The sequence below is a fragment of the Alternaria incomplexa genome (genome assembly GCF_024043165.1).
Source record: "Alternaria incomplexa strain BMP 0042 chromosome Unknown scaffold_7, whole genome shotgun sequence".
Lineage (NCBI taxonomy): Eukaryota > Fungi > Ascomycota > Dothideomycetes > Pleosporales > Pleosporaceae > Alternaria > Alternaria incomplexa.
The window spans coordinates 1547586-1564030 of NW_026249856.1; the positions used below are offsets into that span (position 1 = coordinate 1547586).

Consider the following 16445-nt stretch of genomic DNA (forward strand, 5'->3'; position numbering starts at 1 on the left):
TACTATCAACGCCCATGTCAGTCAGCCGCTGAGTCTTGATGCGAGCCAAGTTCTGCCAAGTCCGTCCGTGCAGTGTTGTTGGACGATTTGCAGTGAATGTAACCATCTCCGGTCCGCCAAGAGCGCTATTTTGCACTAAGCCTTCCGGTGGGCCAAGCTAGCGCTTGTGCGCAAGTGACAAAACAGAACATGTCCCGGGGTCGGATCGGACGTATCAGTGCGTTCTCTCAGAGCGGAGGAAAGAAGTGGGTGTGACGATCCTACGACGCCGTTGACATCTTCCCCATGGGGTCGCCCTTTGAATTTCCCGCAAACGTGGTAACTTTCCGACTACAGATTGCGCGACCACACCACAACTACTTCGTTGATATGCGTAGTAGCACCGAAAACCGTTCTGTGCTTGTGTCCGACCAAGCTCCGTAAGCGCTGGCGAAGCTTCCTCGCGAGACTTGCTCGCAAAGAAGCTTCGAGCCAGTGAAGCAGCCACAAAACTTGGCGACTGACCCCGCAGCGAAGAGCTGTGCCGCCGCGGCTGCCGAAGCTTTTCTCGCCTCGTTGTAAGCCAAGATGGAGAACGGCACATACGACGGCCAAGATGCTTCGTCGTCAGCCGAGCGCCCTTGAGTGGGCTTCTTTTAACACCCATCCTTTGTTCATGGAGGTCCGTGACAACGTCCCAACACCGCACCTTCAGCTATTGTTAGTGATCGGACAATACGCATCCGGTCAAACTGTTGGTCTGGACTGTTTTTGGTGTTATGTGCGGACTAAGCACTGGTGCAAGGCCCGATGGTGCGGCTTGCGGTCCCTGGGTGGTTGGATGTTTCGCGCACGCGGCAGAGTGAACAGCAAGCGCGCACGAGACGTGAAGCGTGAGCGGGGACAATCCGGTCTTGGCGGTAGAGGTGTGCTGGCTAACATGACCTGACATCAACCTTGCTGATGCGCGAAAAGACCAAATATGGCTCGGTAGATGCTCAGGATTGGGTGGATGAAGGAGAGGTGTGGGGATGACGGCGGAGGCGATAACGTTTGGACGGGGGAAGGCCCCCCGTGTCCTCGCTAAATCCTTCACACCAAGACTCCGAGTTCAAACGCCGAAACGACTACAATTACTCGTGTGTACTCTTGGACGTGGTAACAATTGCATAATATCGTATCCACAGTTGTGGCCTGAGGAGGGCATGCGCCCACGGAGGTCACATTTCTTCACGGCTTCCGGCTCCAGGCCCGAGACTTTGGCTATACGCGCCGAGATTGTGCCTGATTGAAATCCTTCGCAATAGTTGAATTCGGTATGAACTACCACTATCTAGCCGAAGATTTGCATAGCTCGAACGGATGCAAGCCACAACCCCATCTTCACCGGAAGACCTACAATGGTTAACCTCCTAAAGAGATAAGGGTCTGTCTAATTTTGAAACGGCTGGCTTGACTTTCGCTCTAGCTAGATCACCTACTTGCGCATGCATCATGCATTCTACTCTTCTAACTTGGTACAGATCTAGGCACAGCGGGGATATGGGGAGGCGAAAATACCGAACACGGTCCTGACAGCGACACCAATCACGCGTCGTGCGAATCCACCCGGTAGCTCCTGGCCCTGCATAAATGCGGCTCTTAGTTCGGATGTGGCAACTGCTTTTGACCGCGGCCGCAAATCCATGCGTCTACGCGGGATGTAGATCGTTCGACTTCCTCGAGTGATCCGGAAACACTTCTTCTGGGCGATATCAAGTCGACTTGATGGAGCAAGACAAGCGTTGGCATAGTAGTAGCGAACATTCAGATGCACTAGTTGAAGGCGTTGAGCACAGTATGATGAGCATATGATCGCTATTCGGTGCCGTATTCCGACAGAAACGTGGTAGTCACTGCCATCGCGCCGATCGCGGTCACGACAGGATGAGACTCTGCGGTATTCATTCCCTCATCAGGGAAAAGAGGTATCGCTCCCTCGCTACAACGTCACGATAGGTCACTGGAAAACAAGTCCGTTAGTCGGAATACCAAGGCTTGATACCAAGACTCACGAGGTACCTCGTTGATCATTTTTTAGGCTGCTAAAGAAAATGCCTACCCTTTATGCCCTCCTGCCTTCCGTTTCTTCGCCACCCGGCCAGCCTTCAGCATCTTACCACGCTTCGCATTCTGCCTTGCTTGTGTCCTGGTTGCAACGGCGCGCTCCCCTGGGTTGGCTACGATGTTCTGCAGACTACTGCCGCCGAGCAAGGAGTCGCACCTTGTCTTGGAAACAGTGAGCAGTTCTATGATCCTATTCATCCGGTGTTGGAACGTCCAGCTTCGTGTTCGCCCTGCTGATTCCCAGAAATTATCGTCGAAGGAATGCAGTGCCGATGGCCCAACCCGGTGCAAGCGCTCTACAAGATCCTCAATATTCCAGCAAAGGATGAGTTTATCTAAAAAGAGGTAGTAGTTACTTGGCCCTTTCACGGGATCAGTCCAACGCTTCTTGAAGTCTTTGCCTTTGTTGCCTTGGGTATTCTTGACGTTGTTGACGGCATCGAGGAGCTTTTGGACCCACTGCTGGCGGTGCGCATCTGACGTTGGAAGAGTGTCGTCGTTGATGGGTGGGCTCCAACCAGGTGACGGCATGGCAGCCATAGCCTCATCAAGAGAAGCATACATATCGGACGGGTGAGCAGAGTGTGCGTAGCTCTGTGTGCCTCGGTAAGTATTAGGCGGCGCAACAACACTCTGTTGGTCAACTTGTTGAGCAGAGTACTGAGGCGCGAACATTGGATTGACAGCTGGCGTATCCTGAGCGTAGCCAATATGTGGACTCATGTTGCCGTAGTTGACGTAGTTATTGCTGTAGTTTGTTGACATCATGGGAGACGAATACACTCTTGCGTCAGGAATATGCCATGAAGCATTCCGAGCATCCCATGCGTCCTGCTCCTGCTCCTGCTCTTGTTGTGAATTCGGAGGTACCATCTTCGGATCTGTGTGCTTGACTATTATACTGTCCTAAACTGGGGTTGAGTTGTGTCTCGGCGATGTATGCTGATAGTCTAAACCTGAAATAGAAGGCGCATTTTACCATAAGAGGCAGGTGGTGTGAATGCACCTGGGCACCTTGCCAGGCGAAAGAATGATCGCGTGAACGCCAGGGGCAAGCAGCGCAACATCGTGAAACACCAGCACCCCCGAGCGGTGAATGGAACGCATTGATCTGTTCTTCTCAAATGAAGCAGGCACGCGAGACGTTAAGACGGTACGGGCCAGAATCGATGCCCATGAGACTGGTTATCGTAAACGTAGTGCGTCGCGTCGCAACGCGATGCAGTGCGCGCGAAACCAGAGTAGGCAGGGAATTCCAGTTCGAGATTTGGCGTTTCTTCTCCGAAGTCTCCAGACAGCAGCGAGAGCGAAGATGATCATCGCTTTGCAAGAGTTTGCCAGTTTGCAGTAACGTGGATCAGAGGGAAGCCACGTACCGAAGACGCGTGCAGCTCGGAGCACGTACCAGTCCTGGCTAAACAGTGACGTCACGCGTCGATGATCCGGCCACCAGGGCAGAGACGTTGCTCACCATCACAACCACAAACATCAAAGCCCACGAAAGTCGCATCGTTCAATGAAAAAGCACCCGTTTCATTGCAAATTGTCATCCACGAAATAGCCACAGTGGTCAGTGAACGCGTGCTCTAGGGTCGTGTTAGAATGCGCAAAGCAGATCTAAGCAAAAGACGAACAAGTCTGCGAGACGATAAAAGGTTCATGTAATTTACTACGCATCCATGAAAATGCCAACATTCTGAGAGAAGCACTAGTACAACGGTCCGCCTCAGCTAAATTTGGAACAGAAGAAGACGCAATCTAGCGAGGAAGGACGGAAGTCGTCACTACTTCCCATTCTAATCCTCATTCTCATCGTCATCATGCCCCATTTCCCCAGCCTCCGTCTCTTTACCCGCAACAAGATCATCCTGTCTATTCCGGTTGTGGTGATAGTTACTCCTCGTCTGTCTAATGAGCAACGGCGCGGTAGCAACCACCATCTCCAGTCCCTCAAACTTGAGCAGATTTTCACACCTAGCCTTACTGATGCGCATCAGCTCACACACCTTGTCGATGCGTGCACTGAATGTGAGATCGCGGTACTTGTACACGTTCTCCAACTTGCCTTGATCGTAGACATTAAGAGAGATGGGGCCATGGGTGTGCAGGTTGATGGCCATGGAGAGCAGGGCATGACAGACGGTGGTGATCATGGCTGGTGTGTATGGCGAGTTACTGGACGAGAGGGTAGCCCATCGAAGGTCGAAATTGGCGACTGTGGCGCTGTCGATACATTGGGTGATGTCGGTGAAGGCGTCGTACAGCCGACGAATGTAGAATCTGCGGGCCGCTTCGTCTTGGGAAAAGCTGCTGTCGTTTGCCAGGGGATGATAATTGTGGTGAATGACGCGGGTGGCCGCAGCTTGTTGTGCTTCATGGAAGTTGGCGAAATGAATGCTTTGAGGGGGAGCGGCGGCAATTGCGCGTGGTATCTGAGTGGGCGCCTTCGAGAAAGCAGGAATTGCTACTTGTGGCGTTGTTGGACGTGTGAAATCTAGACGCCACGATTGATCTTGCATTGGCTCGGGGGTCGGCACTGTTGGCCGCAATGTCATAGACTGACGTCCGGCTACTTGTTGTTGCGATGTATCAATCATGGGCTGACTTTGTAGTTGTAACTGTTCTTGCATCCACGGTACTCTCGCTTGGGTGTATGGCGGATGAATATGCTGTGGTGTTGTCGGTGATGTCTGCGGCTCACTGAGCAAACCTCGAGATATTTGCGCATGCTGGCGAGTTCTAGCAAAAGCAACCACGGCGGCCGCACGAGCATCGTCTAGACTCGTATCGTTCGGCTCTGTTGGTGTATAGCGTATCTCGTTATACGGATTTCGTTCTTCGTGCCACTGTGGCAGCTGATGGTACTGGCTGTCGCTCTGCTCTGGGGAGAGGGGAATATCAATCTGCCAGGACTCAAGGTCCATATTGTCCATGGTGAACTCACCAAGATCGGCTCCTCCCGCCTTGATGGCGGCGAGAACCTCGGGATGAATGGCGCCAATGACTCTATTGAATAGATCATCAATGGTCTCTGCGTTCTGGCAATTGTTTTCTCCAACGGCGTCTTTCGCTTGTTCGTTGGCCACCGTAACGAACCGCGGATCTTGATCTCCCTCAGACATATCTGGTTGTGGTTGCGGGTTCATCGTAGTTGTGACGATAGTGTGTTACTGTAGTTCGGAAAGAGCTGGCTCTGATGAAAGCCTGAGACTCGGTTGCGTACGCCTTAGGACGGAGTTGTACTGAGTGACGTTACTTCAGACGCCAGGAAGGAGAGGATCATGTGTTGACAAGTGAGATGACATCGTGAAGCACCTATGCGTGGGTAGTGGAACATTGTGGTGAAACTATTGCCTGACAAGCGCACCATCGAGGTGAACTTCCTTGCGACTGGGCACTTCGCTGGGTGAATGGGTGGAACTGGCGCTCTCGTCAATTTGATACCGTTTCATTACAAGGTAAGGCGCGGATGGTAAATGACGGATCGAGGGGGTTTGTTTATTGGTATATTGGTATATAGTGAACGTGTAGTTATAGAAACAAAGCAGAAGTGGGGTTATAAGAGGAAAACGAATGTAACAGACGCAAGCATCCCGTATACGTATCGGACCATGGTGATACTAGAGTGGTCCATGGTTTGGTCTCAACCTTGGAAAGTCTTGCGGTCGATCGGCCTGGTGACTGCCAGGCAAGTGTGAAATCCAGGGACAGGCGGCAAAGAGATCCCCGGAGTGGTCCGCAAGGAGGGGCGTAGAGCTCTTATGAGAGGTGTCGAAGTAAGTGGCGCTTTCAATGTCTTCCTGAAATTTCCAGGTTCCAGATGGTAACAAACGAAGAAAGGCAAACCATCTCCAACAGCACTCACAAGCGCTCTGCGTCCCTCCTTGCGGACCACTCTGGTGTTCTCTCTGTAACCTATCACGGGAATGCGATGGCCTAAGCAAGAGTGGTGGCCGCAAGTCCAGTGGTGATGTGCTGGACAGTGGACGACCCAGAGAGTAGAGGGTGGTCAAAGAACCCCATGTGCTCGAGAGCATTGCGAACAGCGGCGAAAGATGCATCTCGTGCGTCTACGTGCATTGCTCCGACAATGGCTTCGAAGGTGTTCGCCACCATGTCGTTAGATGGGCTGCTCATGCCCCGGTTCATGATGATGAGCTTGTCCAGTCCAAGGCTGAACCCACGTTCAGCAAACTTCTCATTGCTAACGAGATCGTTGCGCATCTGGGTCCAAGCTGCGAGGCTGTAACGCTCACCTGGTATAATCAGTATCGAGCTACGGTGAGCGCTGTAGTCTGGAAATACCATTGTGATCGCGCGCTTCGTACCACATAGTAGCTAGCACAGCATCGATGACAGCGTCTCCGACCAACTCGAGGTCTCTGTTCTTGTGGAAGAGATGGAGTGTTCCTTCAACGCGAAGAGGACAATTGGGTTCCTTCATCTGCAAGGCTTCTGCACATAGCAGCTTGTTCTGGAAGTGATGCCCAGTCATGGTCTGGACTTGCAAGATGCGGCTGTCCATGTCGGTCATATTTGCGGGATCTCTTCGGTCGCTCAGCTAGGCTTTGGTGATAGAGAGTATAGCTTTGTAGGTATTTCCTATAGTCAACGACAGATGCATGGCTTTTATTCATCTTTTGGATGTCTCTGCCTAGCGATCGATCCATTGCAGACTTCACCGGTGACTGCGCCACACTAAATTGTTTTGTGTAACCAGACCATAGTCGATGTGTCACTGGCAAAGGAGCAAGGCTGACAGCCCCTCGGTCTAAGAAGCTTTGCCATGGACTGCATATGCATCGATCGATTGGCCGTGAACAGCTACCAGAAGCGTTTGAAAGTTGCATCATGTAAGATAAGATGTGCTGGACAAGACGAATGAAGCGACGTGAGCTTAATTTTCCTGCAACAAAGAAAGCGCGGGATGTCATTAAAACAAGGAGCGATGTAATTAAGGGCAGGTCTTGCGGCAGTTGAGTGCCCTGAAACCTATAACCCAAAGGATGCTCAAGGTGCGATGTTGGGATCAACACCTCAAAGGGTGTTCTACGAAGTACCAGGCTGCATACTTCCGGTGAGCTTTCGCAAGGCTTTCAGGCAACTGCTTACGTGCCCGGAGGAGGGGTGCCGTTCTGCTGCATGCATTAAAAACCATATGCAGAAGACACCTTGATAATGGCGCAGTGGAATCCGAGAGCGCAGGCTGGTAGATCCAAGCGGGTGCGGCGCAGCTGTGGCTGAGATTTGATGGTCGAGACATCCCCGAACTATCGAAGCGACAAAGAGACGCCCCAGAAACATCTTTTCCTTGCGTTCTCGTCTCCCCGCGGAGGCGCAAACGCAGTGAGCAGCAGAACGAGACGCCAAGTATTCGTTAAGAGAGTTTGGGGTTGCCTTGTCTAGCAGATCCCAGAGGCAGCTGTGCCGGGATCTGGAAGTTTGCACATCAGTCAATATAGCATCGCTATTCATAACGGGAAGAGGAGAATTTGAGACGTCACCGTGAGGAGCTCATGGTCGAAGAAACCGAGAGACTGCATGACGCGCTGGACGGCCGCATCTCCACCATCTTGATACACCGCACCAATTACAGCTTCAAGAGCTGTAGCCACCAAATTTGGGAGGCACGGCAGGCTTGGTATCAGCCGTAATGACGCACTCATCAAGGTCAATCTGATATGCTCTTCGTGCCAGCGCATCGTTGCTCAGTGAGTCGTCGCGCAATTGCGTCCATTGGGCCTGAGAAAGCACTCGGCCTGCTATCATGAGTACCCCGCAGCGCAGTGAACAAGGGCGTCTGTTATCACTCGAATCGCGAGCTTTAAACCAGGCGCCGCATATTACCTTGGAAAGCACTGCATCGCCCAAGACATACAACCTTTTGTTGTTGTTCAGGCCAATACAGGCACCGTTGTGGATCAGCCCAATCTGCGGAGCAGCATTTTGCACAGCCTCGACAGCGATGCAGCTGTCAGCGAATGTATACCTAGGTACCCGATCGATTTCTAGACTTCGCGCGCTTTCGTTTCGATGCGAATCATTGTATGATGTGAAGACTGATGTGTTGATGAGTCGAGATGGGCCGATATGGAGGTTGCAACAGCTGTGGTGCGCTTCGCGTGATGGTACAGCTTAGGTATCCGGGTTTTCTTGGCTACAGGCTCTGCGAAAGACTGCTGTTATAGCGCACACAGATAGCAGGCTGTCATCAACATCAGCTTGAGAATGAGCCATACAGCTTTCGATAAGATGTCCAGACCGGCATGGCCAACGCCGTGAGAACGCCTTTGCCTGCGCAATGATCGCATCCAGACCCCGGCGTGCCGACACCCGTTCCTGATGAGCGACGGCGCTACGCCAAACCTCTAGCTTCTTCCCAACTAGCACCACCCTACGTCATTCCAAAAACGCATGAAAACAGGCATCATGGGGTTCCCGCCAAGCGGGATTAAACGTTAAGAGACTGGGCATGCCAGTCAGTCGACACATTCAGTACTTTTGCTATCCGAATAAGCGGTTCGCGGACGTAACACCGAGACGGATCTACCGGAAAGACCAACCACAAGGGTCTAGTCACTATGGCGGAAGAGATGGTGGTGCGCGGCCCTGCAGACGTCCTTCCAAGCGTGCGACCTGCTGATTTGCTTTCTCGATAAACAGGAGCTCGGATTCGAGGGTCTTGACAAGTTCACCGACAAGTACTTTGACAAAACCTACGATCGTCTTCCGGCATTTCCCAAAAAAGGAAAGAAGAAACGCAAGCTACAAGCGCAGCAAAACCAATTCCAGCAAAACGCACAAGGCCCGCCTGTTCAAAACGCACAGCAGTCGTCCTACCCGGCTCAGAACGTTTCGCGAAATCCCGACAAGGAGTACACTTCGCCTCGCTCTGTACCGAAGAGTGTAGACGGCTACAACTCGGACCCAGAGATGTATGCGCCAGACTACAGGCAAGACCGTTATGGCCCAGATGATCGGTACTACGAGACGGAACAGAACGACCACAGGGCGCCGGGACCAGGGTTCAAAGTCCCGCGCGGTCGCGACGGACCGAGTGACACCCGCGACATGCAGGTAGCAGTGCGCTCTACTCTGAACAGTATGCAAGACTTAAGCTAACTAAGGACAGCCATACCCACAGCAAAATCAGCCTGACTACGGTCAACAACGCGGATACGGGGGCGCCGGCGGTAGACCAGGTACCCAACGTAGAGGCTCATCGTGGTCTCCGCCGCGCTCTGAGCGACAAGGCCGACGAGAAACGCGACGCCGTCGGTCTAACTCGCGCTCTCGGTCTCGCGACGACATGAAGAGCCGTCTGATTGCGACTGTTGGTGGCGCATTAGTGGGCGGCATAGCAGGCAACCAAGCGACTAAAGGCAAGAAGTACGACACTGTCGCAACGATTGCTGGAGCCATCATAGGCGGTGTTGGTGCAAAAGAAGCCGCGGGCCATTGGGACGAACGCAAAAGGAAGAAGGAGCAGCAAAGGAACGGTGATTGGGAGGAGGACTACGATGACAACAAGCGCAGGAATGATCGCAGGAGAGACGACCGATACGACCGTGACGATAGGTACGATGACAGATATGAGCGCGATGACCGAAGGAGATACTAGACATGCTTCAGGGTGGTGGGCCCGGGCTGACAAGGTATCCGGGAGTTTGGGGCTGGCGCCAGGCGTGTGCGACATTTCTTAGGGGCGAAATTTTCAGCTCCGGTATGGAGTTATGGATGGCGCAACCTGGAACACGATACCTTTGTACGATTTGACGAAAAATGGATGACATGCAGGAGCAGTAAACGTTTGCTGCGGGAATGACGTGCGACGTGCGAGCCATGTCTGCGACGTGATCTGATGCGAAGGGGAGGGGCCACGCGACGGTGGAAGTTCACAGGAGGCGCCAGGGGGCCGACTGTCGGTGCGGTGGTGGGCTGCCGTTCGTAATAATAGCCGACACACGAGGCACATCTCTGTGCTTTTTTGCCGATAAAGAAATTCCAGAAGGCTTCTGGAGGGTGTGGAGAAGTTTTGAAGCGGATGCGGGCGTAGCAGACACACTATGTATAAAATTCCAAGCTTGATAGCCATGATAAGAGGCAAGGTTGAGCTCGGTGTTATAGCTAAGGCTGGCATGCGGTTTCGAGAAGCCTAGTAGAAGGTTAGGCTGATCCACCGCGTTGCGGGACCAAGCCTCGTCCCGCAATCTATCCATCATCTCTCCGAGCAGCACGCTTCAGTCACAAGAAATTATACACTACACAGCAGCCAGCACGCACCGACCCACTGCAGGTTCCCGAGCTGCCCTGACCCAAGCTTTCCGCCCGCCCAGCTGCAGCATTGCTCAGTCATTGTGCTACCCACCCGCTGCGCTTCGTCTGCATCCCGCTCCTTCGCCGAGCAATCATCTCGCAACCCAGAGACACTCGAGCTGCTGCACCGCGCATACCCACGCACCACCATGAGCTGGTGACTGCCCGACAACTGCATCGCCCCTTCCCCACCACGCACGAGCTCCTTCCCTAACCGTCTGACACCTGCCCCTCGCTCCTTCCCAACCGGCAAGTTTGCCTCTGGCGCCGCTGCCGGCCACCAACACGACGATGCGCCGATACAGGCCTGGAGGAGGTCCCGTGCGGGCTCATGGCGGCGTGCCGGTGCCTGATCCCTTTGCCATGGTACGCGCATACGACAGCGACTCCAATCCCGCCCGCCCGATACGACCCTCCCCGCTGGCCGCCTCGACGATTCAGGGTCTACCGCTAGACCTGCTCGACCGCCTGCGCTCCTTCCCGCTGTTCCAGGCAGCCCCCGACTCCTTCCTCACGCAGGTCGGCCTGCATCTCAAGCCGCAGCTATACCAGCCTCATGACACAATTCTCACCGAGGGCGAGACGGGCAAGGCCATGTACTGGCTGGTCCGCGGAGCGGTGCGTGTGACATCGCGGGACCAGGAGAGCACATACGCAGAGCTGAAGCCCGGTGCGTTCTTTGGCGAGATCGGTATCCTCATGGACATCCCCCGCACCGCCACCATCATAGCCAACATGCGCTCGCTGGTAGTGCGCCTGAACAAGGAGGACCTCATGAAGGAGCTGCCCGCGTTTCCCGAAGTGGAAGTGGCCATCATGCACGAAGCACAGGAGCGACTGGCCATTCTGCAGCGCAAGAAGTCAGAGTTGGGAGGCAAGCGTCCTGCGATACCCATGCGTCAGATTACAGGCAAGCGCGACCGCGAAGATGGCGACGTGATCATGGCCGAGAGCGGCACTCTACGCGAAGGCGAGATCAATGCCTTCAAGAAGAGGAAGTCTCCCAGTCCGGGTCTCGCTGAAGCCATAGCCCATAGTGCCTTTGGAAGCGGCAGTATTCATGTGCGGCCGCTGCTCAAAGAGCTGCCTCTCTTCTCCGAGCTGCCCGACGACATCCTCCATTTTATTGGCATGCGCGCACAACCTTGTTCGTTTGATCCTTTCACCGACATAATAAAACAGGGCACACAAGGACGTGACGTCTTCTTCATCGTGAAAGGCGAGGTTGAGGTCATCAGCATGAATGTACCAGAGCAGAACGGTACCACTTCACCCATAGGTCGTCGAAAATCCATCGCCGCGGGCGAGCAACATTTCCAGGAAGTAAAGGCCCGATTGAGGCCCGGGCAATACTTTGGCGAGGTCGTCAGTCTCTCGCTTGCGCCACGCCGCACCGCTACGGTCCGCTCCGTATCGGCTGTTGAATGTCTTATGATCAGCGGTGACACTTTGAACCACCTCTGGGAGAAGTGCACTCCAGATGTACGCCGACAGGTCGAGTCGGTCGCGAAGGAGCGGTTACGGACCGCCAAGGACGAGGATGTACACATGCTGGACGCGAATAGTACACCCAACATCAACGATCTAGCCATAGCGGACCACATAATACCCCGTACACCACGACGCAAGAAGAGTGTGCCAACTGTCACTTTCAATGACACCATCGACATCGATAATCCGGTGACACCCACCCGGAGAGACGAAAAGATGATGGAACCATTTGATCCAGACCCATTTCTTAATGTCGATTTGGACAATGTCAGGTCGAGGTCAAGGAGAGGCTCACTAGCTCCACCCCCACCTGGATCAATACCAGACTCGCCATCCAGTCCAGCAAAAACAGATTTCCCCAAGTCACCATCGCCCGGTGGTTCGCCCCTTTCCCCATCACCATCGTTCTCCATATCGAAGCATGCATCCACTCCACCAGAGATGCCACTCGACTATAAACGCCCTCGACTAGTCAACAGACCAAGTAGATATGGAAGAGGCATACTGTCGGATCAAGTGCTCACTAAGATTCTTGCGAATCTAGACATACACGAGCTGATGAAGTTGCGTGTAATCTCTTCGCACTGGAACAAGTTGATATCAGAGTCGCCGGATATACTCCACGACCTTGATCTTAGCAAATACAATCGCAAAGTCACGGATCGATCGCTTGTGGACGTAATATGTCCATTCGTAGGCAGTCGTCCACGATACATCAATATCAGTAACTGTTTCCACGTGACAGACGAGGGTTTCGCCGAGCTGGCAAAGACTTGCGGTCCGAGCGTAAGAATTTGGCGCATGAAGAGCGTGTGGGACATCACCGGACCGGCTGTGCTGGAGATGGTGCAGAAGGCGAAGGGTCTTGAGGAGGTCGATCTCAGCAACTGCAGGAAAGTAGGCGACAACCTTCTCGCTCGAGTGATAGGGTGGGTGGTTCCAGAGATGCCACCTCAGATGGCAATGGCGCATGCGCAACATCAAGCTCAGATAAATGGTCGCCGACAAGGAAAGGGTGCTAATCAGCCTGCTCCGCAACCGCTGCCACCTGGTACTGTTGTTGGATGTCCGAAGCTGCGACGTCTCACGCTGAGCTACTGCAAACACATCACCGATCGCAGTATGGCACATATCGCCGTCCATGCAGCAAACCGCATCGAGAGCATCGACCTAACAAGATGCACGACTATCACCGACGTTGGCTTCCAACACTGGAGTGTCTATCCGTTTCCACGGTTGACAAAGCTGTGTCTCGCAGACTGCACATATCTGACCGACAACGCAATTGTGTACCTGACGAACGCAGCAAAAGGGCTCAAGGAACTGGATCTCGTAAGTCCACTATCTTCCATTTGATGCTAGACAGAATGCCCGTACTAACGCATATCAGTCTTTCTGCTGCGCCCTTTCTGACACCGCAACTGAAGTCCTTGCTCTCGGCCTCCCTTCACTTACACACCTCAACCTCGCCTTCTGCGGCTCCGCGGTCTCGGACACTTCTCTTCGCTGTATATCCCTACACCTCCTCGAACTCCGAAATCTCTCTGTACGAGGTTGTGTCCGCGTCACTGGCACTGGTGTTGAAGCTGTCGTGGAGGGCTGCAGAGACCTCGAACGCTTCGACGTTAGCCAGTGCAAGAATCTGGGTCGATGGATTGAAGCTGGTGGTGTAGAGAGTGTGAAAAGTCGCGGAAGAAACGTCAAATTTATATGCGTTAGCGATGGGAGGTGGAGAGATGGCAAGGGGAATGTGAGGAAATGATGAGGAAGATGACTTTGTATGGATACTATGTGTATGGTATATGTCAAGACGGCCGCGGCGATACATTTGGCTGATCTACGAAAGCGTGTACATTGAATCATGATAGAGGAGAACTACGATACGGATGTCGGCTTGATTGTATGTGTTTCTTGGTGGGGGTTTTCGCATCTACGCAAGATACCAGGCTTTTGTTCGGTGTATTAGCGATGTATTACTTGGAATATTAGATCTCCTTGCTCATGATAGCGGCTTCTTGTACGTTCTGATCTTTTCCACGAACTCAGGAAGGATTGAGTGTAGTTTCTCTTGTTCTTTCAAACTGTATTACACGGCGACGATGAGCCTCCTGCCCGCGTGTAATCATTTAAAATGCTCTAGCTTCATTTGGGTAGGCGTACTCTGGAGCCTAGACCATCGACACTCACCCGGCAGCTTGTGCTTTCTTTGTTTTACTTTACCCAACTGCTCCCGCGCAGGCAACTTGACCGCATTGCCCATCATCCCAGTCAAATATATCGATCTCGCCGCCCGACTTCGTTGCATACCTAGCCAAAGTCTCTGCCCCCAGAGTCGCTCGCCCACAATGTCAATACCAGCGAGGGAATCCGATCGAGCACATATCTCGGCGTCAGTGGTACCTCTATTACTTAATTCTGGTCGCTAACAAGCTTGGTAGTATGCTAAGGGATGTTGCACGTCTCTCAACCAAGCCTCAACAATCGACTCGCGAGTGTTATCGACGTAGAGTGGAAGTGAGAGTAAAGATCGAGGAGTACTCAAAATCCGAGTGTCTTACTCTCTGCTTGATGATGCAAGAGAAATTGCCTCGAGAGCTGAGAGATATGGTCTACGAAGCCCTACTTGGAGAACCTCAGACCTACTACCTTGACGACGATGCACACGGTTTGGGATTTTCGGATCCAGCTAACATTGTGGCCCACAATCCCCATATCGGCGACAAGTTGTTCCTCGGCGAAGAAACAATTACTGAACTTGCGGAAATGTGGTATCGGCACTCAGTCCTCAATTTCCTCGGTGATGCTACCGTGGCTCTCTTATTCGGCAACCAAACCTGGGCACTGCCTGAACTTGATCCCGCTCGGTTGATACGCCACGTATACATGACTCTAGCCCCCGGAGATCGTCAGAACAACATAAGATACCAGGCTGTGGAAGCTGGGGACGAGCTGCTTCTGCCATCGGACTTCGAGCAACTGGCGAAACTGCAGCAACCGGCGACCTTCACAATCGGTATCTACCTCGGACATTGGATTTACCATGGTGAGACGAGAGAAGACATGAAGACCTCCATCGATACAATGTTCAGAAGGGTCTTTCCGGTGTTGAAGCAGTTGATGGCTTCCAGTGCGGGCGTCGCTCTTGAGATATACAAAACGGAGCCTGTGAAAGTAGAATTGAAACATCTTGATAGCGAAGGTTGGTTGAAGCTGGTTCGTGGGGCGCATCTCCGACAGTGAAATAAGGTACAGGGTCACTCGCTCCAAAGGATCATGTTCAATATGAACGGGTTTGAGAAAACACCTAGGCATCTCGATTATGTCTAGTTCCGGCTAGTCAAAGCCCGATCGAGACTAGCCACGCTTAGCCTCGATCTCCACCTGGGCACCTGGCTTTTGCGAACAACCCGTTACTTCATTTTTCATACATCAACTTCCGCAACTCGTCCTATCCCCAGCATGTCACAAACTAATACGACTTTCGATCCGGCTCTTGTCTCCAGGTAAGTACTGCGGTTTAACTTGCAGTGCAACTACTCATAAATCCCAACAACAGTATGCTGAGAGAAGCTCAACGCCACGCGATGCAGAGTGCAACACTGCGAGACAAAGCGCGCGAACACGTCGAGAACTGGGCAAAATCATCGTGTCTTAGCCTGTATACGGAGATGCAATCGCGATTGCCCCGCGAGCTACGAAGCATGGTCTATGCATCAGTATTTCAAGATGCTGGTAGCTTCCTGGCATCTTGGCCGTACCCAGAAGGCGTACTAAAAGACTGCCCACATCTTCGCGATTTTACATATGTAGGCAATGAAACACTTGTCGAGTTAGCTGAAGAATGGCACCACTATTGCATCTTCGGCCTCGAGCTTGATGGCAACTGTCAGGGTCTCGTCGACACGGGAAGCGAGATTTGGGGGTTGCCTGGTCTGAATTTTGCCCGACATATCCGCCACGTGGAAGTCGAAGTACGTCCTGCATATTCGGAAGCATGTGTGGGATCCGATGACCCCATAGGATTGCCGGGAGGCTGGAGATGCCTGTATAAGCTGCAGCGACCGGCTACGCTTACCCTGAAGGCGGACTTCGTGGAATGGCTAGATGACCCTCAGCCAGGTGATTTGCATGCCCAGGTCGTTGAGCTGTTGACATACCTGATTGGCGCTGGTGTCAAAGTAACTGTTGAACTTGCAGCTTCTCATAGATCCAAACCCTACAGTGGAAGTGTTGGTTTGGAACATCTCGAGAACGATAGATGGTGTGATTTGCTTTACCGAGTATGGAATGATCAAATTGGGCGTGTGGTATGATTATCGGGTGACCTGTATAACAATAGACCATTACTTGGTTAGCACATGGAGTCCGTCAGAATAAAAGCAGAAGTAGTGAAAGGCCCTGTATGGATCTTAATTTCGTCGTTCCAAGATTGTTGCTCTTTCATGGAGCAACCCGACGCTGCCTCCCATCGAGGTTTACATGAAAACGCATTCAGTCTTCCGTCCTAGGTCTCCCACAGTTTTGATGTTTCTAGACACCACATCCGAGACGTT

The 16445-nt window shown here is 52.8% G+C and overlaps 5 protein-coding genes across 5 annotated transcripts; 2 read left to right on the forward strand and 3 right to left on the reverse strand.

Annotated features, from left to right (window-relative positions):
• Window positions 1-2076: 2076 nt before the first annotated feature.
• Window positions 2077-2853, reverse strand: J4E90_005726 (uncharacterized protein; the record flags this gene model as incomplete). Its single annotated transcript, XM_051435279.1, is given in 2 exon segments — window positions 2077-2833; window positions 2849-2853. The coding sequence occupies 2 exon segments, from the start codon at window positions 2851-2853 to the stop codon at window positions 2077-2079; spliced, it is 762 nt and encodes a 253-aa protein (XP_051291303.1).
• A 1028-nt stretch (window positions 2854-3881) lies between these two features.
• J4E90_005727 (uncharacterized protein) lies at window positions 3882-5207 on the reverse strand (the record flags this gene model as incomplete). Its single annotated transcript, XM_051435280.1, has 1 exon — window positions 3882-5207. The coding sequence occupies one exon, from the start codon at window positions 5205-5207 to the stop codon at window positions 3882-3884; it is 1326 nt and encodes a 441-aa protein (XP_051291304.1).
• An 814-nt stretch (window positions 5208-6021) lies between these two features.
• J4E90_005728 (uncharacterized protein) lies at window positions 6022-6619 on the reverse strand (the record flags this gene model as incomplete). Its single annotated transcript, XM_051435281.1, has 2 exons — window positions 6022-6341; window positions 6391-6619. 2 exons carry the CDS (start codon window positions 6617-6619, stop codon window positions 6022-6024), a joined length of 549 nt encoding a protein of 182 aa, XP_051291305.1.
• Window positions 6620-8666: 2047 nt separating this feature from the next.
• Window positions 8667-9706, forward strand: J4E90_005729 (uncharacterized protein; the record flags this gene model as incomplete). The annotated part of the gene is made up of 3 exons (XM_051435282.1): window positions 8667-8702; window positions 8749-9162; window positions 9218-9706. 3 exons carry the CDS (start codon window positions 8667-8669, stop codon window positions 9704-9706), a joined length of 939 nt encoding a protein of 312 aa, XP_051291306.1.
• An 844-nt stretch (window positions 9707-10550) lies between these two features.
• Window positions 10551-13654, forward strand: J4E90_005730 (uncharacterized protein; the record flags this gene model as incomplete). The annotated part of the gene is made up of 3 exons (XM_051435283.1): window positions 10551-10558; window positions 10707-13224; window positions 13283-13654. 3 exons carry the CDS (start codon window positions 10551-10553, stop codon window positions 13652-13654), a joined length of 2898 nt encoding a protein of 965 aa, XP_051291307.1.
• Window positions 13655-16445: the final 2791 nt, after the last annotated feature.